The 25355-nt window shown below is 45.6% G+C and overlaps 2 protein-coding genes across 3 annotated transcripts; one reads left to right on the top strand and one right to left on the bottom strand.

The window, feature by feature from the left end:
- The first annotated feature begins 717 nt into the window (after positions 1-717).
- On the top strand, positions 718-9867 carry STOM (stomatin). Of its 2 annotated transcripts, none has more exons than XM_065648731.1 (7): positions 718-790; positions 3029-3132; positions 3920-3992; positions 4854-4936; positions 6480-6683; positions 7164-7298; positions 7975-9867. In XM_065648731.1, the coding sequence occupies exons 1-7, from the start codon at positions 742-744 to the stop codon at positions 8167-8169; spliced, it is 843 nt and encodes a 280-aa protein (XP_065504803.1). In that variant the 5' UTR covers positions 718-741; the 3' UTR covers positions 8170-9867. The 2 variants fall into 2 exon arrangements, with proteins under 2 accessions (XP_065504803.1, XP_065504804.1); XM_065648732.1 differs by lacking the exon at positions 718-790 and adding an exon at positions 2865-2883.
- GSN (gelsolin) lies at positions 9710-22936 on the bottom strand. The gene is made up of 17 exons (XM_065648730.1): positions 22693-22936; positions 21266-21467; positions 20177-20331; positions 18883-19044; positions 18503-18652; positions 18134-18223; positions 17070-17202; positions 16525-16613; positions 15492-15707; positions 15077-15210; positions 14174-14264; positions 13541-13711; positions 12433-12607; positions 12025-12149; positions 11406-11483; positions 10636-10696; positions 9710-10197 (listed from the first exon to the last, which is right to left on the bottom strand). Exons 1-17 carry the CDS (start codon positions 22825-22827, stop codon positions 10028-10030), a joined length of 2337 nt encoding a protein of 778 aa, XP_065504802.1. The 5' UTR covers positions 22828-22936; the 3' UTR covers positions 9710-10027.
- Between the last annotated feature and the right edge of the window lie 2419 nt (positions 22937-25355).

Below are 25355 nucleotides of genomic sequence, written 5' to 3'. Positions count from 1 at the left end.
CGGGTCAGGAAGAAAAGTAGCAATCAAACTTGGAGTGAAGTTTTGAAAAGCAACTTTTTCTTTAGGATTGTTTTAATTCCCTGCCCATTTTGGACACATACTTCAGCATGACCGCAGAACGAAACACGGCGTGTAACAGCACGCAGGAACCACTCAAACGGAGCGGTTAATAGGCAAACCTTACCAGTTTGAAACCTGCCCCTTATTCTTTGATTTCAGACCACGCTTCACAAGTCACCAACTAAGAGCTCTCATCTGCATGTCACACCACACGAGGCCAGGGCGCGTCTCGAACCTTCTGCGGGCTCCGCTCACCTCAGCGCCCCGTCCCGCGCTGCTGCCCCCGCCGTCCGCCCACGCCGGGCACCGCTCGGCCGGCCCCACGCTGCTGCCTCCGCTACCGCCCCTTCCCCGCCTGCCTCCCGGGGCCGCCCGGCAGCTGCCGCCCGGGCCCTGGCCCCGCAGCCCCCTCGCCGAGGGGCGCCCGCCGCCGCCATGGCCGCCCCGTCCCCTCAGGTGCGAGACGCTGCGCGTGCAGCGCACGGCGCGCGCCACCCCCGCGGCCCCGCCCCCTGCTCGCGGGGCGGGGCGGGGCGGGGCGGGGCGGGGCGGGGCGGGGCGGGGCGGGGCGGGGCGGGGCGGGGCGGGGCGGGGCGGGGCGGGGCGGGGCGGGGCAACGGGCGGCGGCGGCTCCGCGGGGGCGGGACGGGACGGGACGGGACGGGACGGGACGGGGCGGCCATGGCGGATCACGAGGCGGGGGCCGCGTCCAAGGCCCGGCGGGGGCAAGGTAACCGGGCAAGGGGACACCCCGGGGGGCAGCGCGGCGCAGCCGGCCGCTCCCCGGGTGCTCCGAGCCCGGGGCGCTTTCCCGCCGCTCCCGCGCTTTCTCTTTCGGTTTTAATTACGACTTTGTTTAGTCGCTGAGGGAAGTTTGCAGCCCCTTCGGCAAAGTGAACCCCGCGGGCCGAGCGAGGAGCGGCTCCCCCCTCGCCTCCCGGTTCCCCCCGCTGTCTGCAGCGCTCCCGCAGCGCCCCCGGTCCCTCCGGGGGGTGTCCGGTGCTGCCGGGGGGTGTCCGGTCCCGCCGGGGGGTGTCCGGTCCCGCCGGGGGGTGCCCGGTCCCTCCGGGGGGTGTCCGGTCCCTCCGGGGGGTGTCCGGTCCCGCCGGGTGGTGCCCGGTCCCGCCGGGGGGTGTCCGGTGCTGCCGGGGGGGTGTCCGGTGCCGCCGGGGGGTGTCCGGTCCCGCCGGGTGGTGCCCGGTGCCGCCGGGGGGTGTCCCGTCCCTCCGGGGGGGTGTCCGGTGCCGCCGGGGGGTGTCCCGTCCCTCCGGGGGGTGCCCGGTGCCCGGCAGCGCCGCTTCACCGCTCCGCAGCCCGTTGGAAACAGCGCGGGGGCCGGTGCGGGAGCATCGCTGGGAGTTGGCCCCAACTGCGTAACTTGGGGGGTTTGTGGTTTTTTTTTTGGTGTGTTTTGTTTTCCTGTACGGTAACTCGGGTCACCGAGGGGAAAGCTGAAGGGATAATGAGGAGCAGAGGCAACAGGAGGAGTCCCCGAGGTGCCGCACCAGGCAAGGAGAACAGAAAGAATCGGGGGACTGGTTGTTTACACCCTGAGCGCTTTTTGTTTGCGCAGAACGTTCCATAGGTGTGACTGGAGGAAGGGATGAAAGTCGATTATGTTTCCTCAAGTTGGACAATGAAGCTATAGTTACTTTTTACTTCTTGGTATTGTTATTTTAGTTGGTTTTGGCCTTTCGGTTGGTAGGTGCGAGTGTAACCCGGGTCAGGAGGTTTTAGAGGTGATGCCCTAAAATAACAGAACGGTTTCTGTCCCTGGGAGCTGGAGTGTTCTCCTGTTACCCGCGTTGTTCAGAAATGTACTACAGACAAGCATTCTTCATTTTACATTTGCCGTTTGCAACTGGAGAAGGAAATGTATTTATAAGATGGCTTCATATACAAATGTGTTGGCTCGGTGATCTGAGTAGTTGTATAAATAACTGCAGATCCATTTGGGCCCCACGGCGAATGGCACAGGCTGGTTGCTGTATCCTTGGACAGGATCTGCATTTCATTCTGTAAATATGTTCGTTATTAATCCCCAGCAGCCGTCACTCTGACGCTCCCCTTGGTGGGGCCTGGCAAGTCACACTTGATGTGTTGCTGGGGTGGTTTCTTCTGTAGTTACTGCGTGATGTGTTGTTTTGGAGGCCAGTTATGTTCGTCGTAATAAAATATCTACAGAGTAAATGGCATTAGATGTAATTTAAATTATAGATGTAATAATTGTGGCTCTTTCCCATGCTTTGAGAAGCATCTGAAAAGTTCTCATGGAAAGTAGCATTCCTCGCTATTCCTGATGGCTAATTAGCGAACAGTGGAATCCCAGCAGTCGAATAACACCCCTCACTCCTCCTCAGCCCATCCTGGACCTGGCGGAGCAGCCTGAAAGGGCAGGTCTCTGTCTGGTGCCTCCTGCCCTGTGTTCAGCTCCTCTCCCGGGTACCCGCGGGTGCAATGTGGCGGTTGTTGCACGGCCGGGGGAGCCTGGCACGTTTGGCTGTTTGGCGGGTGTTTGTTGGGTTGTGTAGCCCTGGCAGCAGCAGAGGAGCCGCGGTGAAGCGTGTGCCGCGCCGGCCCAGCCTCCAGCACTAAGTGCTTATTATAAATTGTTAATGCTGTTTGATGATCCGAGTGATAATGTCTTGCTAAAGTAACAGTGACTGTTCTAGTCAGCCTTAAAGGGATGGAAGGTGGATTCAATTAATTTTTTTTTAATATTCTTTCTCCTCGTGGTTTGTTTTTTAAAGAGGCGCGTAATCTATCACAGCCTGAGCAATCCGGGAAGAGCAACCTGTTGATGAGCTTATCCAAGTCCCATGAGTAAGATGTTCAGATAATTGCAGTAAGAAAGCTCATTCCGTACACTGTGCGCTTACTCAGTCTTGAAATTTTACATTATTTGTGACTTGGACCTTCATGTTCAACAGGTTTCAAAAATCCGAGAATTTCTGCTCTTTTCTTGCAGATGTCTCTGATACTGGCCTTGGTGTGTGTGGATGGATCCTGGTGATCACTTCACTTTTTTTCACTATTCTTACATTTCCCATATCAATCTGGATGTGCATAAAGGTAAAACTGTTTACTGCTAAGTTGGATTAAAACTTGAAGCAATGCAGATGCTTCCTAGGGGTTATTATTGCTATTTTATTTACTTGGTTTAAAAACAAATTAATTGTATTCTTTCTTGAACTATAGCAGGCCTAACATTTCAGTGCATTAATCTTCAAACTAAAAAAACATAAGTGCTGTTACAGTAGATAAGGCAGTTTGGAAGGTCAGGATAATTACTCTTGGAGGACTGATTTTTTTTTTTTTTTTTTTTTTGGTTTTTTTTTGGTTTTTTTTTGTTTTTTTTTAAGAAGACCTCTTCCTAGATACGTATGTGCGTAAGTATGAAGTATGTAAATAAAAGTATGTACATATCTGTGGCTGTACATGACAGATTCTTAGAGAATGTGTCATCAGATCGCTTTGAGTTTGATATTTCGGTTTCCAGGCCGGAGTAAAATCTCCTGCTTTGTTTTGCCCAAAACATATCATCAGAATCGGAGCTGGCAGAACCTCAGGGTCACATACACGGCATTTTGTGTTGTGGTTGCCAGGATATTCCCGGCGGCCGCTCGCTCTGCACAGCTGACGTGCTGCTGCTTCCCCTGGTGATAGATGGTGCCACAGTCTGCAGAATATTTCTTGTGGAGTATTGTCCTGATTGTTCCTTTTGCTGCTTGCTTTTTGATAATAAAGTTGAGGCGAAAATTCTCAAAAGCAGCCAGGATAGAAACGTGTGTTACAGTAGTTTGGAATCGATCATGTGGCTTCTGGAAACCCTTGCACGATGTGCGGCTCTTTATTACAGATTATAAAGGAATACGAGCGAGCCATCATATTCAGACTCGGACGCATCTTAAAGGGGGGAGCAAAGGGACCAGGTATGTCCTGGGGAGCATTTTGGTATTTGTTCTACTTAAGTCATTGGCAAAATAACGGCTGTCTAGAGACGTTGCATTAGACTGGCAAGTGGGTTTCTCAAGAATCTTGTAAGTTCCTGTAAGAGGATGTTACTTTATATGGAGAAGACAGTAAAGTAATTCTCTGTGAGTCTTACCCAGATCTGCTAAGTTAACACACGGTCTGCAGGTGGGATCAAAAGCACAGAATGTGAAGGGAGGAGCAATGGTATCAAATGTGCCATCTTGGAAAAAAAAAGGTTAGTGTGTCAGTTAAAACCTAGATGGTTTGAAAGCCTCGATGTTCTTCAAAAGGAATAGAAGCAATTAAATTATTTGATAGTTTTGAAAGTTTCCTGTGTACATATGAAATTCTGATGAGAACCGAAAGAATCAGCTGTTGCTCCAGCTGCTCAAAGGGACAGGAGGGGGCGATCGCTTCTTCTTTCGTTTTCATCCACGTTTTGCAAAACTTCCCCATTGCTGTAAAGCTGAAGAATTCCAGTGACCCACCAGAACAGGAGGAGGTTGATAGATTCTGTTTGCCAGAATTAGGCCCCACATGTAACTGTGGGACCAATTTTCAAAAGTAGCTTTTTACAGTTCTGGGTATTTTTCCCAAATATTAAAGTTCTCCAAACAAGCTAGACCTGAATAAACTGAAGTTTCTCAGTGTACTCTTTTGACAAATCTTATCCTGGGTTGAAAGCAACTAATGAACATGCCGCTGAGCCCATTACAAAGAGGGCTGTACAGACACAGTGGTTGGATTTACTTCAATAGCAAGTTTCCTCTATTTTAATGACCCATTTTCACGTCTTCTTGAACGGACTTTTTGCACAGGTTTGTTTTTTGTCCTGCCCTGCACAGACAGCTTCATCAAGGTTGATATGAGGACCATCTCCTTTGATATTCCTCCCCAAGAGGTGAGTTCGCACTTGCCTTTATACCTGCTAAAGTGTTTGCAGGATTGTTGCACTTTCTTTTTTTGCATTTTCTTTTTCCTTTTCCCCTCTCAATATTGTGTAGCGTGTAGTTTGAATTGTAGGTTTCTTGTGCAAGTTCTATGTACTGTGAAGAATGCATATATCCTTCAGTAATATCATTCAAGAAGATAAGATCCCTGAAAGAAAACAAATTATGCTGCCCTCTAAGGAATAAATGAGATAACTTAATACTGCCCGAGAGCTGGGAGGGGTTTGGAATGCAGACTGCTGGACTTCATGCAACGTTCTCTAATTGTTTCTGTGAAATCTGGAAGATTTCCCGAAGCAGCAGTGATCTTTCCTGTGCCAATTTGTATGGAGGTATAAACTAGCGACAATAATGGCATGAGATTATGATATTAAGGTAGCCGAACAAAAGAATAAAAAGCAACTAGCCCTCTGAAATAAGTTAGTGAAGAATTGCGTGTTGATTATAACTGTATCCCTGACATATCTGGTGTATTTTGCCAGACAAAGGTGCGTGTCGCAGCCTGCCCGGTGCGTCTGTTTCCTGTCAGATTTGCTCAGTGGTTTATTGCTCATCGTTAGTCGTAGATTTAGACAAATGGCCGCTGTCTTGGTGCACTCCGAAGGGTAATTGGTAGAAACCTAATCACTGGCAGGCAGAACGCGCTCCAGCCGCTCATGTGCCATTAGTGAAGCCATCAGTTGTACAGCTCTTCTTTAGGCTTGATTAAATTATGCTTGAGGATTTTGCTTGGTTTGGTTTCAGTAGGTAAAAGCAAAACTACATTTTTATTTGTACAACATCGTTTCTGTGCACGTGACTCATTCTTTGTTTATCTCATGCTATTATGAAAAACCTGCTAAAATAGGTAGTTTAGGGAGGACAGAGCAGGGAAATCTTGAAGGCGAAGTAGCTCGCATGTCCCTCTCTCTTGTCAAATAACGTAACAGTAATTGTCCAACGTGGAACTAGGACACCTCATGATCATACGGCATACTTCAATCTCTTTTTAACTTAACTTTAAAATATAGTTCATATTAATGCTTCTTCCTGGTCTAGCCTCTTCTAAACCTTCAAGAATATGTCCACCTTTGCAAGTGCATCTTTTGCTTGATATACAAGCGTTAAAGTTTCCCAGGTAAAAGAGTAGATGTATTTCAGTGTAAATTTCTGATTTTTTTTTTCCTGTCACTTGTGTGAATTGCAGATCCCTCTGTGAATTGGAAGAAGTGAGTTAGAAACAACATTATGGCAAAGCTAACAGAGTTTATTTTTCAGTGAGAAGTGTTCTCATCCCATATTTAGTCTTAGCTTTGCAGGGCTGTACTGGAAGGTTTGTGCATCCGTACATAGACATGGTCAGGTGCAGCATATGTGTATGACACCTTTTGTTTTCAAGATGGTTGCTTTACCCTGGAAAAAATAGGAGTTTGTCTAGTAAAACAAATATGTAATTATAATTATATTCAATATATACATAGTTAATTATTAGATGCTTTCCCCATTGCTTTTCAGATCCTGACCAAGGACTCTGTGACGATTAACGTGGACGGAGTGGTTTATTACCGAGTTCAGAATGCTACCCTTGCTGTAGCAAATATCACCAACGCTGACTCAGCCACCCGTCTTCTAGCACAGACAACTTTGAGGAATGTTCTGGGGACCAAAAACCTTTCTCAGATTCTCTCTGATCGTGAAGAAATTGCACACAGCATGCAGGTATGAACAACTCAAGCAATCCATCAAAAAATTGGTTTAGGCAGCAATCCCAGGGATAACTTCCAGGTGTGGATTTATTTTACTTTCCCAAGTTGTGATTTGGAGCTTTAGGTAAAACCCTATCGAGAGTTATTGGGATGGCATTCTGTATAATAAAAATGAGGGACTAAAGCAATGAGGGACCAGTGGGGCTGGGAAGTGGGAACGAGGGATATGGGAGAGGAGGGCTCCTCTGGAGCAGAATGGCAATACAGAATTCCTTCAATATATTCATCAAGCTTCTGTTTGTTTGGGGTTTTTGTTAGTTTATACTTTCATATGCTTTTACTATGCTTTTATAATAATCTAATAATAATATAAATACTGAAGTCCTTAAAGTCCAAGAACTGTAAGATAATTCATTTGGGTTATTGGTAATTTTTCAAATTTAGACATTTGTTTGCAGCCAGGTAGATGACTTAATTATTCTGCCATATATAGGCCACACTTGATGAGGCAACAGATGATTGGGGCATTAAGGTGGAACGTGTGGAGATCAAGGATGTGAAATTGCCTGTCCAGCTGCAGAGAGCGATGGCTGCAGAAGCAGAAGCTGCCCGGGAGGCGAGAGCCAAGGTAATAACATCAGCATGTGGCTTTGGATTTCTTTTTCTTCTTTTTCTTCGTGAATAATTGAATGTGCTGATGTAGAGGATGAAGGTTCTCAGCCAGATTGTGTAGTAGCAGATGGGGGTGCACGGCAGGGGTTTGGTGGATTTGTGTCTGGGTGCTTGCTCTATTTCATCTTGAAACACACAGATGAGATTTCCTTCAAAAATGCAGAATCTCTATTTTTTACCACACTCCAAAATTAAATCATAAACAGAACAATTTTGAGATTATTAGCTGGAGCTTGCAGTGAATTAGAAGCCAAACTTACTTCCAGCTTCTTCCTGACTAGCACAAATTCTAGGCAAGTCCTTGGTTTTCTGTTTGTTACTTCATATGAGAAATAAAACAGCTGTCATATTTAGTTTTGTCATGCTTAAGCTGACTAGTGATCAGTTCAGTCATGATATCTTATTCCCTCCTGAGGTGGGAGAAGGTGATGCTAAATATTGAAGTTTGGAGTAAAAAACGCTCAGGGGCAGTTAGAGCCGTCCTGTCCAGGACAGGGCAGATGCATGTTCTCCCTTCGTGCTCGGTGACAAGTGGTGTCTTTGGCATGTGACTTAATGCTGAAGTCATACTACAGATTTCTAGTTTATTACTGTGTCAGAACAAACCAAATTTCATTCGTTTGCTTCCTCAGGTAATTGCAGCTGAGGGTGAAATGAATGCATCCAGGGCCCTGAAAGAGGCATCCATGGTTATTACGGAGTCCCCCGCCGCTCTTCAGCTTCGTTATCTGCAGACCTTGACCACCATTGCTGCGGAGAAGAACTCCACCATCGTCTTCCCATTGCCCATAAACATGCTGCAGGGCCTCATAGATGCAAAGCGCTAGCGAGAGTGGGAGGAGAGCGTGGGCTGGGGTTTTTGCTACAGTGAATGTTTGCAGCACTGGATTCCCTGTGTATTCTAGCTTATGGCCTTGTAAACAAAGTGGATTTAGTGAGGAACCTCTTCTGTTATACTGAGTGTGCTACAAAGCTTATATGTAATGTTTGTGAATATGGACACTTTAAATATTGGAAATCGAAAACCTCTCAAAATGAGAACAGGCAGATTGTGGTCTTAAACAAGCATGTATCCATGGCCTGGATGGGACATTCCCATTTTCAAATAGTTTATAAAACCATTTGTGGTGAAGATGAGATGATCCAACATCTGGAAAGAGAAGCCTTTGAACAGCTGGGTCTGGAGCCTTCCAAGGAACTGAGCACCAAAGTGTGTTCTCTTGGGGCGTGGCTGCAGGCGATGCAGGGGGCAAATTGCTGTCATGGGGACTGCACCTCTGGCATATGCAAGGAAAATAACAGACATTGATACGGGAGCGAGAGTACTGTACTGGGTACCGCTGAAAATCAGGCTCATAGTCTCTAAAATAGTCCCCCATTCATGAGAAACAGTTATTAGTGGAAATTTAATCTCTGTTCTGCCACACAGAAATCCCATGGTTATGGACACAATGCGCTTGCAGTCAGTGATGGGCTGTTCTGTTGTTAATGATGTGTCTGTGTGGATTTACGCTGCTTTAAAGCACTGATAAGTTGCTGGGTCTGCCTTTATCTGTCTCTAAAATGATTTGAAAAAGCCAAAGTACTGACTCCTGCATTTTATCCAGGTCTAAAACCTGCTCCTCTAGGAAGTAAGGTCTCTGTAATTAGCAGGGGTGGTGATGTTTAACAGAAGATGCTGTATTGTTTATGTATCTATTCTAAAAAACTAGTGATCTACCTGTTGGTGCTGCCTTTTTATCACTAGCGAGCATAAAGTTCCTAATTTGTATCACCTTTCTGCTACGATCAGTTCTGCATTGACGGGTATTAGTTTGTCTCTTTACCTGTGCCTTGATGCGCTGTCTGTGTCACTGGGGAGCAGACACCCAAGCACCGCTGGGGCTGCAGCCGCTCGGTGTCGCCTCTCTGCTCTGAACGTGTGGGTTTTTTTCCTCCGCGCCATAAAAGCCGTATAACCATCTGCCTCTGTTTGTCAGTGCTTCAGTTAACGTAAGCTGAGCTGGACTTTTTGCTGGGAATGGGGTAGAAATATGGTTAACAAAGATGTAATAATTCGCATTAGTTGAAGTGGGAAACAGTAACCACACAGCTTGAGGCTGAGCCTTGGGGAAGGTGTTGCCACTGTAGATGGGCACCCGGGGAGTTCTTGTTGACACCAGAAGCGTGCTTTTTGCTCTCATCCTGAATAAAAACACAGGCTGCTTACTCAGGAGTGACTTTCTGATAGAGTAGAATCCTGTTAATTTATTAGGGTATTAAATGCTCATAATTCTGGTGAGGGGAACGCAAGACAATCCCAAAACCCCCAAATTGATGTTAACCATTTAGTAAAAAGTGCATGTGCAAAAGATGGCCCAAAGACAGTTTAGTTTACCAAGGTGTATTTGTTTCAAGCAAGTTCAAATGTGGGATCTACAGGTTCTGTTTAATGTTTTCTTCTTCGTAACAAACCCCATTGTTTCTGTTCTTCACATATTCCATACAAGCTTTATTGTATTAAATATAATCAAAGCAAGGAGTAGGGCCAATGACTGGTCATGATTGTTTTCGGTAATTATTGCACAGCTAATTGGCTATTAACATCATTGCCTTGTTAACATGCATCCTACAGGAGGAAGTAGCTCTTGAAGGCATTGAAGGCACTAAACTTGCTCCATTTGAAAAAAAGAAAAACCTCGTTGCTTAGACATCCACATCTGCCATTGCTCTCTGTAGAGGGTCCACAGCCCAGTAGTCATCGTCCCAGCCCAGGAACCAGCCGGAGAAGGTTGGCGGCTCGAAGCCCTGCTTAACGACCGTGACCGGAGTCCTCTTATCGCGGCTGGCCGGATCCGTTTCAATGTACCGTTTAGCTGAAAACACACAAGTAAAAGGAAATCTCATGTGGCACAACAGCTGAAACAGCTAATTGTAGCTAAATGGATGCTAGAGATACAATTTCATTTAAACAGAAAAAAACCTCACAAGTTTTCACTCTATGGTTTTGTCTACACCTGTTAGAAGACTGGCACTTGTTTGTAGAGATACAGTGGCAGCTTCACCCGCTTACCCGCACCAGGGTAATTTTTCAGTGTTGGGGGCTGAGCACCATGTGTCTGAACACGACACCTCTTTGTGCTGATCTTGGGGATCCTCCTTTTCTTGAGAGATGTGACCTCTCTGACTGATCCCAACATTGAATTTTATGCTGTGATCAAGGTATGGTTCTCAGTATATTAAATAGCCTGCCTTATGATCAGATAGTGGGAAAATAAGAAATGGTTAGTTCAGAGAGGAAAATGTGACATTACCCGATTTCAAAGCCTCAGTCTTTTCTTCTTCTTGGGCATCTTTCCCAATCCATACAAAGACCTAAAGATAAGATAAACCATATGAATTATTTCATAGAATTTCAGCAACAATCAATCTCTTTATGGAAGTGATAATTTAGATAAAGTCTCAGTGAACAGAGCATGACACAGGACAAGAACATATTCACATCAAGGTGCCTGCATTGCTGACCTGCATGACTAGAGCTATCGGTAGATAATGAGAGGCTTTTTAACTGCGTTTTATCTCCATAAATTACAGATACCTGAACAAGTTATACACTAGCTTAACATCAGGAAAAAGCAGATCTTTGAACATTTTTGCATAAAACATACAAAATTAATCTCTTAAGTTGCCTTTTGGTTGATTTATGTGCAATCTGATAATGAAAAATAACAGAAAATGTGTCAGTATCTTAAACTGCTGAATCCTAACAATGGTTCACAGACCTCTCCCGCCAGGATGAGGATGCTGCCCTTGAGAAGTTTACAGATTGGGGGGGCACGTGCAATACAAAACCGCCTGTTTTCCTCAGTCCTTAAGCTAAGCAAAGCAGCAGGACACCAACCCTGTTCTCAAGTTCTTGGTTAAGTTCTCTTCGGTGTCACTGGTGAGGTGATTTGTGCTCAGGCCTGAAGATAAATGGACTCTACACGCAACAACTCTCCCAGCTATTGTAATTTGGGTCTCAATCTAGGGCCAATTAGTGCATATTCTTTGCTCCTCGCGTTGCTAGGTAAATGTGACATACCTGGTCCCATGTGTCGAGGAGCATAACATCATCTGTAGCAAGGTCGTCCTGAGTCAGATCTCCGGGAACTTCTTCAATCTGGAAAACATAAGGTTCAGATGAGCACATACTTCAAATGCCATTTTACCTTTACAGGAGAAATCCAGTTCGCACAGGCTCTAGTTTCGCCTCTTGTCAGTGAGATGCATTAAGAAAGACTTTGGCGTGGTACATGACTGTGCAACTTGGGCTATGTCACAAAAGTGTTCTTAGACCACAGGACACAAAAATCTGTCTCCCTCTCCTTAGAGAAACCATCTTTCACTCATGCCCAGGACTTGTAACGCTGCCTCTTGTTACTTGAAAGATTCATGAGTTAAAGTTTGAGGAGTCCAAATGCGAGTTGTTAACCAGGGGAAGACCAGTTTGACACTTCAGAAAGTTGCTGCGCTGACACACAGTACAACAGAACCAGCTGCCGTCTCTGCAGAAGAACTCTGCTGATGCTTCTGGAGGCAGCGCCGTGAAGGAAGGTAAGGTGTAATGGCCTGTTGGTTGGCTCAGAGCAGACTGGGACTGAGTTTCTCCCAGCTTTGCCAGATGGATGCTGAATTAATTGACTGTCTCCTCAGATACTCACCATGAAGCGTCCGCTCTTGTTGGAGCATGCAAAAAGACGAGGGGGGTGAGCATCCATCTTCTTATCCTTCAGCCGGGGAGAGGTACGGTAAGGAGCTTTTCCGCCCAAAGCTGCCCAGAAATTAGCTGGAAAAGAAAGGAAAAGATACCGATGCTTCAGTTATTCACAGAAACCACAGTAGCAGCGTGGTTGGGGGAGGACTTGAAGCACTCTTCTATGGCAGAAAGTCCCAAAGGCCTACAGGCATGAGTGAGCTGTTAAACATAAGGAAGATACTTTGGAGAAGCCCCTCTGTGCCCACGTCCACATTTCCTTGTTCTGGGAGACAAAAGAAAATATCCACGAAATAATTACTGCAAACGTGCAGCTACACAGAAATGATCACGGTCTCCACTGTGCCCTCCTCACCTGGCTCTCTGCCCTCAGCAACCTGCACGGGGCGAACTCCCAGTATTTTCAGCAGCTCTTGTGCTCCTGATTTCTCAGCATCGCTGGCTCCTTGGCCAACCCAAAGGTAAGCAGCGGAGGGAGTTTTCAGGACAAAGGCATCATTGGAGTTCAGCTGACTGGCAGTAGGATCGAGCTGAAAAGGGACAACACTGCAAGTGTCAGATGTAACTGTCCTGTACACAGAGCCCATTATTTCAAAATAAAAATCAGTACCTATTGTTGAATGAACTGTAAAAAATATATTCCACACAGGCATGTCAGGCTATAAAATATGTTGTATATTCGCCTGTATCTGAGTCATGAGTTAGACTGAACCATGTGAGAAGAATAAATAGTTTCTGTCCGTAATCTACAGACACATCTGACCTATGGCATGAAAGCTCCAAGCTGTCATTGTGCCAGTCTGTATGGGTATGACAGGAGATCTAAGGCCTTCCTGGGGGGACCATTGCAGAGCAGTATCCCTGCAGCTGAGGCTGATCAATCACTAACAGCATTTCCTCTGTGTCAACAAGGACAGATGTCAACAACATCTTGAAGACTTACGAACTTGCTGCAGATATTGAACAGAGCTCTTGCCTCCCCTGTAGCTATTAACCAGGATTTTGTCTCTCTTTTGTTGTTGCACAAGGTCTTTTTTTGTGCGCATTCTCTTTCAAAGGAGTGGGGCTCTTAACCTATGTCCTGGCACGAGTTCTATTTGCATATAGGGCATTCAGCACTGTCTTCAGCATTGTTGTCACACAGGCTTAGAATAAGTCACAATGGCCAGATCCTAAAGGTTTTCAACAGTTGCAAAAGCATCATAGTATGCAGGATGCAACATCTAGTGGGGACTTCAGAGAAAATGGCTTTAATGTATTCAAGGTAATTTCTATAAACTAATTAGAAAATAATGATTATCACTACCTATCCATGCGAAAAGAGGAATTGTGTAATAGCTTGTAAGGTTTTCAAAGTATGTTTAGGTTTACATCAGAAAGCTCATTTTGGCCCTTTTTCTGTTCCAATGGATCATGTTCCCATTGGTCTGTGAATCCACCACAGAAGCTGACTCTCCACATACCTCCACGGCTCTGGTAGCTCCCGAGGTGCTGGATCGGACCTGAAACAGCCGTGTTTCTGCAGGTGCTGTCTGCCCTCCTTCCCTAGACGTTCCACCCTTGTAAACAATCAAGGGCTTTCCACCAAACATACTCATCAGATGAGGTGGCTCTTTTCCTTGCACTACTCGTTTCTAGAGAAAAAGAAACTTGCTGTCAGTTTTAGGCTCCTGCACAAGATACACCAGAAACAGCCCTTACAACCATCTTTCCAGCTGGAATATTCATATAGCACCCAAATGGTCACAGGAGGTCAGCTATTCCATCCCACACAAAACCAGACCTGAGCTTTCACAATTGCCGTTTCGTTTTACCTGCTGAGTGATCCCCTGGAACGGAGGTAACAAGTAACAGCCGTAAAAAACCTCCTGTCTCATACAAGTCACTTGTAAAACTTGCCTGTGTAATAGCTGGAGTGTAGGTCAGGCACATGAGCCTCCATAACACCCGCACTGTGCTGGAGGCTGCTGCTACATGACTGGGTTTCTCCACTGCCAGTTGTATCACATAACATATATATATTTTATATATATATATATAATTTATTCCCACAGTACTGTTTTTTGCTGGTTGGGTGGCTGTTTTTGGGTTTTTACCTGCACAGGGCTGCCTCCCAGCTCCTCATCCAGCTGGACTGTGAGGAATGCAGAGGTTGCAATTTCATCCTGAGTTGAATCGGCACCCTGCCTGAAAGACAAGGCAAAACTTGAGTTTTATTTTCAGCCCTTTCCCTAAAACACACGCACAACTTACAGGGGTCAAAAAGAGGTAAGAAAAACCTCTGTTATCAAACCCCTGCAGCTTTTCAACATGAAGCAGAAATTCATTATCCTGTGTTGTAACGCAGTGATTACAGAGGGAGATAAGAAGATTTTCTAGATAATAGGCACAGATTCTTTAGTATCTTCATGCCTATCTCCCATTATCTTTCTAGCAGCTAGTTTAAAAACACGCCTGTGGTACTGTTATCAGGAGCTACACATGCAGCCTGACGCAGACTGCATCCTTTCTACTTTCAGCTAGATGGCTTGTCTGTGTCCTCTGCTTGCTGACCCGCAGGAACGCGATCGTGGTGAGACTGTCTGCTGGAAAACCCTGTAAGGGCACAGCCTGGGAACTGTAACGGTGTCAAGCCACCAACCAAGGTGGCAGAGTGTCAAAAGTTAGTTACAGTGGTCTCAAAAGATGTAGGAACTCTGTAAAAAGAACTAGAACTTCATCCAAAGAAGGGAATAACTACTAGTGGGGAGGAAAAAAAAAAAAAAAAAAGGAAAGAAAACACAAGCACAGTAATTCCTCCCATTTTTCCACTTCAGATAAAACATTCCAGACCTCTGGTATTGTTTTGTTTGCACAGGAAGGTTAGCCAGGGTGAAATTTTATCCCCCAAGGATCCTCTGTAAGTAGGAACCAGCAATGATCCATTTTTGGAGAAGCAGGCTCTCAGCCCCACATAGCCCCACAGCATTTCCCAACTGGCACCAGGAAAAGTTTCTTACCAAGTGTAAATAATCTGTCCCTGTTTCCCAGCATGCTGGTAATTGTACAAGATAATATAGCTGTCCCCTCCATAGAACTGGCCGTATGTTGAAGGATCCACTGGCACTTTCTCTGAGCCTTCTATTCTCCAAATCTAGAAAATGAGAGGAGCAGAAACATTCTGAGTTCAACACGACAGCAGAATCAGCACTTTCCTGACAGAGCTCCTGCTCCGTGTTCTTCCCCAGTTCAGCCTCCCAGAGCTCGTGGTCCCACAGCCCCACCTGCTGGGAATGCGCTGAAAGCCCAGCCTGAACAAAACTGCAGCGGTGATGACTCTCAGGCCTCCATTTGTCTGGCTGCTTTTGCAGGAATGCCATCAAGCAGCAAACAAAATTCTGGAAACCTTCCCTAAGGGATTCTGACACCGCTCACCTGTTTCCTGCCAGAGCCGTCATCCTCCATGCCGTGCTGGGCAGCCATGGCCTTGGAGCTGTGCAGGGTGGCAGCATCGAAAGGCACCTTCTCGATCTTGGCAACGTGACCAGAAACGTAAGCCTGGCCCAGTCCTTCTGTCTGGTCCTTGTCTCGCCAGTTCTTGAAGAATTGCTTAAACAAAGGCGTCTCACCACTCTCCGGGAGAACTTGGACCTGAAACGAATGAGCCAGCTCAACAGGAGCAGCCGTGTCCCCATCCCACACGGCTCCAGCTCGGGCTGCTCCTTGCTCCATGAGAGCCTGGCTTCACCCTGACAGAGCTGCCGGGTACGACTCTGAGATCACAGCTGCGCAGCGCTCGGTGCCAGGATGCGGTCGGTACTGAGAGCAACGTCAGGTCTCACCAACACCACAATGAGACACAGCAATCGGTAGCACCTCCAGGTATTACCACACTGGGGCAGATCTTTTCCATGAGGAAAGACACATGACAAACTACCTGTTTGTTGCTCGTGACTACGAGTTTGAAGTGCTCTGTTTCTTTCAAGTCAGTGTTATACAATCTTTAAGCCTCTGTGTAACTACACCTGGAAGGTCCATACTACCCAACCAACAATACGGGTCTCAATATGCTGTGGGATGCAGAGTAAGTCTCAGGTGAGTTCTGAGAAAAGCTGAAGGGAAGATAAGCCTTTAGAATCATCTCCCTAGGAACAAGAAGGGCAGGTTTATCTACACCTTCTCTTTTTCACTCTTTGGAGAAGGTCATGGGAAAGGTAAAAATGTATCTGAGAGAAAGAAATGTTAAATACTAGTTGTACTGGGGTAAATGCTACTGTAAGGAGAGTGTTAGCCCAGGAGCAACACTGCGATATCTCCCTGCAGAAGAGCAGATCACGCAGAGCAGGAGCTACTTGACTGCCAGTGACAATTCACACGAGCTGTGCTCTGGGGTTTTAGTGGCCTGTGTGGCAGAAAGGAACTCTGAATGCGTCTGGGGGTTGGCCAAAAATGGGCTGCACATCCTTACCTGGGTGTGTTTCGGATAACCCATCTTATCAATAAACTCAGAAGCTGTTTTCAGTGCTGCCTTCTTCTCTTCAGAGTTGGCACTCTTGCCTTTAATGAAAATAGACAGAAAAGAGGTCAACCTTTTAGAAGTTCTGCACACCCAGGGAAGGAACTGTCCCAGCTACTTCCACCTTTGGAACAGTAGAAGGGCCCAGCCTTCCAGCTAGACGATGCCAAATAGCAAATGACAATTGTTCAATCTCTTTTACACCTTCTGTGATGGCTGAGAGAGCACGATTGCCTTTGTACTATAATATTATTTTTTTCTTCCTGGTTCCCAGGAGCCTCCCTTTAATTCTCCACACTAAAGAGCCTGTACCTCAGCACCTGACATCTCAGATGAGAGTGCTTTTCTGGGATTGTTAATGCTATCCAACCTTGCCCTGAAAAGCACCACCACCATCAAGCGTATGCTCCCCTACCCGGCTTGAAAGAAACAGGGCTTGGTAACTGGATGAAGATCCTGTGCACAGGTAATCAGCCTCTCCTGCATCTCTACGGTACCTTTCCAAACAAAGATCTTTCCATCTGTGCCATGGTCCAGGATGAAGCAGTCATCTGTACCCAGGGCTGCCTGGGAGAAGGGGTTCTCATCTGCCACCAGTGACACTGCCATGTTCCCGGCCCCGTTGGAGACCTGTGATAACAGCGTGGAGATTAGATAAGGCATCATCTGTCCCCCTCCAGCTTCATGGCGACAGTCCAAAACTCAGGGAGTGGAAGGGAAATAAATTTGAATGCATTGGCTGCTTCAGGCACTATTGTTTTTCAAACAGGATACCTTTGACACAGCAACAGTATGACAAAAACAAAACACTTACTCTTAAGATTTCAAGTGCTTGTAGCAAAGCAGATACTGCTTGGACCACAGAAAGATTGATCCAGAATGGTAAATATCCTTGGCGTACAAGCAGCCAAGAAATATCTTCTAAAGCAAACCAGCTACATTCAAGAACTGGAGGGAACAGTCTTGGTAACTGTGAACAGGCCTCCCTGTATCAAGTGGGTTTAATAGTCTTGAGTTCCTGTACTTACTAATGGATAAAGATACACACTACAAACCATCTTGGCAGTTATTCACCACATCATCACCAGAGACTGCTGTAGAGAAAATTCCTCCCAAAAAGTCTTGGACATTCTTCTACACTTACACTAGCTGATGGCAAATGGTACCTTCATCACTTCATCATGCTCACTGGATGTAGAAAGGGGTAGATCCTGGTTCTCAGGCTCACTATTTCTAGTTCTTTCCTGTCATCTTTCTAACACAATGCCTGATGACACAAAGGAAAATTCCCTTTTATCTCCATTCATTTCACTCTGCCTTTCTCTCAAAAATTTCTGGAAAGTCTCACTGCACTCAAAAGTGGTGAAAAAGACAACACAAAGTTTGTGGGTATGCAGCGTAAGCAACCAAGGTTCATACATAAAACTTCATTAAAAGCTAACAGCAGAGCGAGACAGAGCAGGGCTCAACTTCTCTCTGCTATTCCAGCTCCATCTAATTGTGCGAACATCACTCCATTCTCCATGAGGTTATTCGTCAGTGTCCATCTGCTTCTTGTTACCTTATAGAGCTTAGCCAGCTTTCTGTTGGCGGTGTCAGTTTTGGTGTCATCGGCAGCTCCTGGTGGCAAACTGGGCTTTGGTCCCAGGACCTGTGAGAGAGAGAAAAAACATGACCAACTAATCCAAGAGGATCTCTGTTCCCCAGATGCTCCAGCCACAAGAACAATTAGAAGAAACTTCTAGATCAACAACAGTGAAAATATACTCTGATGTCGCAGCGATGCAGAAGACCAAGTCTGCATTAAATTGAGTATTTATACCACTAAAACTTCCTATCTAACGATACACACAATACTGAGCATGTCTACCCATCCTTCCATGTACTGCCCTTCCCACTCCAGCACAGACCAATGGACAAAGCGAATAACCTGAAGCATTTCCTCCCGCTCTGCTCCTTCCTCCGAGACGTAGACCCTGGCGCGACCATTCCGCTCATTGTCCCGAATCCCCTTGGCCAGCACAGTGGCCTTCAGCCGTTCTTGGCGGTTGCTGTCGGAGCCACACCACTGATGGATGTTCTGCAGGAAAAGAGAAAGAGCGAGCAGCAGTCAGAGCGGGACAACCCCCTCTCTAGACGAGCTGGCAGTGTGGCTGGGACTGGAAGATGTTAGGCTGGCTAAACAGTGTTTCAGAATACTCAACACTTGATATAGCTTCAACAGAGTGGGGAAAAAAATCCTTACGTGAAATAATCAGACATTTCCAGCCCCTGAAAGTCTGCTAAACCTGTCTTTTACACGGTACTTACACTGCCGAGGTCAAGGATGAAACAGTCCCCTGTGTTGAAGCTCTCCCAGGTCACGGGGACCTCCGTCGCTCGGACTGTTCTCCTGCCTTTGACCTGCAGAAGCCTCTGCACGGTCACTTCATTGGGAACCACATGTTTGAAGCCAGAAGCCACACCACCAGCCTGAGGGAAAACAAGGGAGCAACAATTCACGCTCATGCTGCTGCTTCAGAAAAACTGAAAACCCTCCTGATTTGTTGTCGGTGAGTTTTTGCATCTCACAGGAAAGTCAGCAGCAGTTTGCAGAGAGCGTTGGTTTGCCCAGGCTGGGCATTTGTATAGCATATATCTATCCATACATCCCAGCTATCCATTCCCACAGCGTCTAAGGGACACTGATATAATATAGTTGGAGATCTCAAAATTTGAATAAGATCACAGTAAGTTGAAGTATTAATAGGATTTAATAGGACTAGTGGGGTGAAGAGCATATTTCCACATGTATTATATGTACTGCCTATTAGAAATTATCCCAACCTGAGGATTCACCTTCTCTGCAGATAATGAGATATTTGGAATCACTTAACCATGTAGAGAACAGGGTTCATGTCAGTTATCCTCAGAAAAAGCATAACCAAATTCAAATGAATGAAAATAACAACAACTGAGTGGAAAATAAGCAAAACAGAAAGACAAGGAAACTCTCAGACATGAGGAAATGTAAACATTTTGCAAGCATTTGACCTGATATCTCTTTTCTTGTGCCATTGGATTCCTAACAAACATAACTGTTCTTGAGTTTATGTTTTTACTTCTATTTCACTTTGCTGCAATGGCATGGAAGAGTAACTCCCACTACTATTCATCTGCTTTACCAAAACACTAGATATGCTTAAGAGGTGGGCTGAGCACCGAAGAGGAGATTGGGAAGGTCAAACTCTGTTATATAAGTGCAGAGAAATTAAATCTACTGGGTAGGTGTTTTCCATTAGCTCAGATTGATGTTTCTTCAATTAATTCCAGACATCTTGGGACTGTTCTTTCCTCTGCTTCTCAAAGAAAAACAAAATCTCGATTCCTAAAATTTCCTGGGGCTTTGCTTGTGTATTACTAATTCAGCCAAAGCTCTCCCACTGGGATCTGCTGTTCTCTGCCCTGTCAGTTCCAACTCATTGAAAACATCTGGCTGAGGATGGTTTTTAAGCAACTGGAAAAAGGGCAATTCCCATTCTCCTGAGAACTGGGCAGTGGGCAGGATGCCGTTGCGTGCAAACTCGATTCAGCCTGGTAGTATAAAGACCTGGTCATCACCTACCTTGTACTTGATGCCAGATTTGAAGTACCCCAGGAAAGTTGAGGACTCATGGCCTTGCACTTCGCGATGCTGAACAGCCTTCCCGTGAAGGTAATCATCCATCTGGACAGTGAATATGGCAGCGGCCCCGCGCTCATCTTGAGAGCTTTCATCTCCTAAGAAATGAAGAGGCAACAACTTGGAGGGAATGCAGCGTTTCTGCCTCTAAACTGAACTGCGCAAAAACACCGGGGAGAAAGCAGATTGCTGGGAAGTTTAGTTTCCAGGAACATCTGCAGAATAGCCACTTCCAAACTTCTCTAATAATGACTCCAAACAGCAGTATAAACTATATATTTTTCTGGCAGGCTCACAACACCACTATAACCGCTGCAGCCCCACTGCTCCATAGCTGTCTCCTTGATGCCGTCGCTCACTTTGCTTTTGCCATTTCCCCCTGTGCTGGAAGGAAACTTGCTATGGAGCAAACACACAGACAGGGAATCTGCAGGGACACATTATCAAGCTTTCTGAAGGCTGTAGATACCAGTGGGGCACCAGTTCCACACCAGTTTGCCTCTCTGGAGAAGTTTGGTGTGGAAAACCCACCGACGGATGGCAGATATGATATGACAAGCCACCATGGAAGTATTTTACATAGCTTTAACTATGATATTGTCAGAGTCTCAGTTTTGCAAGACATGGAGAAAGCCTTGCCATGTTACTGCGTGACATTTACTGCAGAAGGCCAGTTAGATCTGAACTTGAGGGGAAAATCCCACTGATTGAGTCAGGATAATAATCGACCTCTGTCCTTTCAAACAGAAAGAATTTCAGCCGCCCCTTTCATCTGAGATCTTGTCTTCTCTGTGAGCCCCTGGAGAGCAGGGGCCATCTCCATCAGAAAGCGGTATTTCTAGGTACAGAGATGGCTGTGCTCACTGTTGCAGAAACCGTTTCAAATATTTCAGGTAACACTATATGCACCCAAAATTGCAGTCTCACTGTACTGCCGGTACTTTTGATTCCCCTGGGGAACACCTGCTGGAGGGAGAGGCCCAGGGTTGGCTCTGGGCTCCCAGTTCAGCCGGGCACTCCCAGCACACTCACCCAGCCAGAAGTGCAGGTCGTACTGGAGGTTCCCGCTCCGCTGCCTGATGGTGTTCAGCACCAGATAGGAATCTCCTGTGAAGAAGTCTCCATACAGGTTTTTTGGCACTGGTACCAAATCAAATTTCTCGATCCTCCAGATCTGGAGGCCGGGTTCCTTCCCAGCCTTGGCAAACTCGGCGTGTTCCACCATGCTGACCGGCTGGGGGCGAGACAAAGGCTGGGGGTCAACACACGTAGTACGAGGAAACACACATGTACATACATTGCATTTGATCTCTTAACTAGTGTTCCAGGCAACAAGTGGAAAGTTTCCTTTTTTTCTGTTGCACTGAATTTTGAAGGAAAAACAAAAAGTGGGGGAGGAATGTCTCTCAGTTGATCGCTGCGAATTTTTACTTCCAATTGACTCTGCTTCCTGGCTTATTCCTGATTTACTCTTTCCTAGACTCTATTTTCTCTGTTATTCACCTACCTCTCCTGATTTTACTCTATATATTTTCTTTGCTAATGTATAGTTTTTCAATATGGCACATAAGTGAAAGACTAATCCACTTGTTGACTATTCTTTTCTATAAATGCTGCACAACATTCAAGACTGTAGGAAATAAACCTCCTTTTAACTACACGTGTTGTACATCTTGCACAAACTTTATTTACAGTTTCCCTAAAACCTGTGTTATCTTATCCAGCTCTTTCTGAAAATGTTGTGAATAGCATCAAAGAGTTAGATAATTAACAGGCTTCTTATATGTCTTCTGTTCTGACATGTTACTTCAGTACTTCTGTGTAACTGTTCCCATATAGGAATTACAGTAATATACACAACATCCTGTCCCAAGGACATCACAATTTTGGTTTAATACGTGTATTGTCATACTAATGCAATGTATTAACAATATGCAATCCATTCTTTTTTAAAAAAATAATGAACACTTTTCTATAACAATAGTACAAAAGAATTCACTTGGATAACACTGAAAGAAAACATTTCTGTCATATTGGCAAAGGAAGTTTGTCTGTATATTACAGCATGCCTTTGAGTGGTATCAGATAACAGGGAAGAAAAAATTAAAATGTTACATTAGAAGCATCCAGTATTTTGACAAAGAAGATAGTTCACAGTAGGTGATGGACAAAAGATGGACACTCAGCTTTCAAGGCAGAAATAAAGAATGTTACAAACTAGAAAGCAAAATAGGAAGTTAGCTACCAAAGTGATTCCTAAACTGAAATCAGATCTCAAACAAAGATAGAAAACCAGGAATTTTAACATCATTATTCCAGTCAGCCTGACTTAGTTTCTCCCAAATTCCAACTATAACGTTGGACAAACTCCTTAGAAAGAGTTAAAAGAGAGCGTGACTCTTATAAGTAATTGAAAAACAGAAGTCTTTCAATGCTTAATTGTGATGTTAATCACTTACCACAGCTGAAAGCACAACAGCTGCTGTAACAACATATCCAAGCCCTGCAACAGACACGGAGCTGACACCGTCCAGCGTCAGAGCCATTGTGCAAAAAAGGGTGAGAAAAATACAACCGAGGTCCTGTTTGCCCATTTCTACCAGCAAACGGGCCTCTCGTTGCCCTGCAGAAGCTGCAGGGAGTCCCGGCTCCTCTGGCTCCTCTGGCTCCTCCGCCTCCCGCTGCCGCTGAAGATGAACCGCCCGGGCCAACCTTTTATCAGGGACAAACACCCACCCCCTCCGCAACACAGGGGCGGAACGGGTTTGTGCAAACAGAGCTCTTGGAAGTCTGAGAGATTCCTTCAGCCTTTGACAGACGCTTAATCCCAGCAGGCAATAAATCAGGACAATATGCTATCCATTACAGCCCACAGTGGAATCGTGTTCCAACCAGCCAAATATCTACTCACAAGGCCAATAAGAAAGGAAGAAATTAAGAGAGATCAGCAGCAGAGGCAACATTTTGTTAGCTGAAAACTGCAAATAAATGGGGAGTTGATGAGATGCAGAGGACCAGCAAGGCTGTTTCCCTCATCAGAACACGGCCTCTCTGTTGTCCAAGCCGATGCATTTTGTTTGAAAGTGTCACCTCGGGAAACTCTGATTTAGTTAATGTAGCTTTGAAAATTTCACAGGAAATTCTGAAGCTGAAATAGATAATAAAAACAATGTCTGAGCCTTGCTGGTATTTCTGATCTCTGTGGAGGAAGTTCAGGGTGTCAGAGGCCTGAGACTCAGTGAAATAAATGTTGGAGCAGATGCCGAGGAAGGCGGCTGGGAAAGGTCTGTGCAGCTGCACCATACCCAACCAGGACTGGATTGCATAACGTTAGAAAAAGATGCATCCCTCTCAGACGGAAAAATACTTGGGACTTTTTATTAATAAATACCTGTATAGTGCCACACCTGGCCCAACTTCACAGTCTGAGAGCGAAAAGACCTGGGATAATCTTTGTTAGCATCCTGCTTTAGAGTATATTCTAATCTGCAGATATGGGTTCATAAGCATATACGATATTTTGGGAAAACAATTTATTTGATCTTGTAATTAACTTGGCATTTTATAAGTTTTGCCCTCAGTCCAACCTTGCATTGCCCATTAGTTGCAAAATGTAAATACAGACAAAAGAGGGAAAGGGCTCCAATGAATAAATTGTGTATTATAGTGTTCTTTGGTAAAAATTAATCAGAAGCATGTCAGAAGGGAATAAGTGTAATATTCTCCAACAGCTGGTATGGTTTATTACTCCTGTCAGCAAATGTTGCATTGCTAAATCAAACCACAGCAGTGTGTACTCTGGACGTTTGATTGAGGACATTTGCCAGATGAGATTCCCGGGATCCTGCCGAAAAGGATGTCCTGCTGGAAACATGGGAAAAGGGCAAATTTCAAGCTGATGTTAATAGAACTGTCCAGCTTAGTCACAGAAAGGGTGCGAGGCAGAGCCAACATCTTATGCAAAAGAAAGTTATTTAAGGAAAACAAGGAAAGTGCTTGGAATACAGGATTTCAGTGCAGATGGATCCTCTAATCGACACTTGGCTGCACAGTGACAAAAACAAGAACTTAGAAAAGATGTCCAATGGCTTGAGCAAACAGCAGAAGACAACAACTTATTATGGTATCCAGATGTGCAGTCAACATGATCACAACAGGCCTAGCAGAGAATGCCATATGATGGGGCCTGTCCTATGGAAATAATGGCAGGGTGATGCTCCTGTTTACCCAGCACAAAACGCCGGCCATGGTGTGAGGGGGAAGCTGACACCGTGCAAAAGTCTGTGTCTGGCTCACAGACCAAGGGCAGAATTCAGAGATTGCTTCTTCAAGAAAGTGTTAAATTATTTTCCTGTGGCTAGAGGCTGCTTGATTCAGAGGACAGGCCGGGAAAGTCAGAGCCCACGCGGCCTCTCTGCTCCGCGAACGTGACGTCCTTGTCCTGCTGCGCATCCTCTCCGGGCTCCCATCACCTCTGCCCCTGGACTCAGCACTTTTGTCTCCTGGTATCCAATCCAAAATACTTTTCTTAATTCTCACCCTGCAACTCGTAATAAACAGTTCTCTTTGCCTCTCTCCCTAAGTACTTCCATTTATGCTCGTTACATGAAACTGAGAGACCCAGAGGTCTGATCACTAAATTAACAGTATCCTGATTTAAAAGAGACATTGTTTGTAGGAGTGAGGAGGCTTATTTTCCTTTTTCTCACAATGCATCAGAGAGGTAACTCCATCTCCCTCACATTCGAAAAACCACTGTTCACTAGTTTACTCTCCTTGCAGCTTTTATTCAGTAAGTGGCGACTTACAAGAGAAAAATGAGCATAACTTTTTTTTTTTTTTTTTTGAGCTACAGTGAATTTGTGGCAATTCAGTCATGTATAGACCCCCAAACACAGTAGGGACTGACCTGCACAGGGCCCAGCAGCAGGTGGCTGCTCTCACTGGCAGCTCCAGCCTCCAGCTCAGGGTTCATTCCATCTGGCTGAACTTGCTGCATAAACAAAGCCCACACAGGAGGGTCTGCAGCCAACATAATATTACACCACACAGTATCTAAAACACCTGCTGCTTACTTCTGGAACAATTTCTGCATTTCTAGATGGCAAAGGCTGTATTTTTT

This window comes from Caloenas nicobarica, chromosome 19 (genome assembly GCF_036013445.1).
Source record: "Caloenas nicobarica isolate bCalNic1 chromosome 19, bCalNic1.hap1, whole genome shotgun sequence".
Classification (NCBI taxonomy): domain Eukaryota; kingdom Metazoa; phylum Chordata; class Aves; order Columbiformes; family Columbidae; genus Caloenas; species Caloenas nicobarica.
Note: the sequence above shows the minus strand (reverse complement) of the source record. Positions and strands in the feature narration are given on the sequence as shown.

Bases quoted from the DNA above. Each gene is read 5' to 3' on its own strand.
- STOM (XM_065648731.1), top strand. From the start codon at position 742: ATGGCGGATCACGAGGCGGGGGCCGCGTCCAAGGCCCGGCGGGGGCAA. The intron at 791-3,028 runs GTAACCGGGCAA...CTTTTCTTGCAG, and splicing joins CAAGGCCCGGCGGGGGCAAG to ATGTCTCTGATACTGGCCTT. The intron at 4,937-6,479 runs GTGAGTTCGCAC...ATTGCTTTTCAG, and splicing joins TTGATATTCCTCCCCAAGAG to ATCCTGACCAAGGACTCTGT.
- GSN (XM_065648730.1), bottom strand. From the start codon at position 22,827: ATGGGCAAACAGGACCTCGGTTGTATTTTTCTCACCCTTTTTTGCACA. The intron at 17,203-18,133 runs GTAACAAGAAGC...CTGTTATCACAG, and splicing joins AGCTGGCTAAGCTCTATAAG to GTCTCCAACGGGGCCGGGAA. The intron at 15,708-16,524 runs GTAAGGATGTGC...CATTCGTTTCAG, and splicing joins GTTATCCGAAACACACCCAG to GTCCAAGTTCTCCCGGAGAG.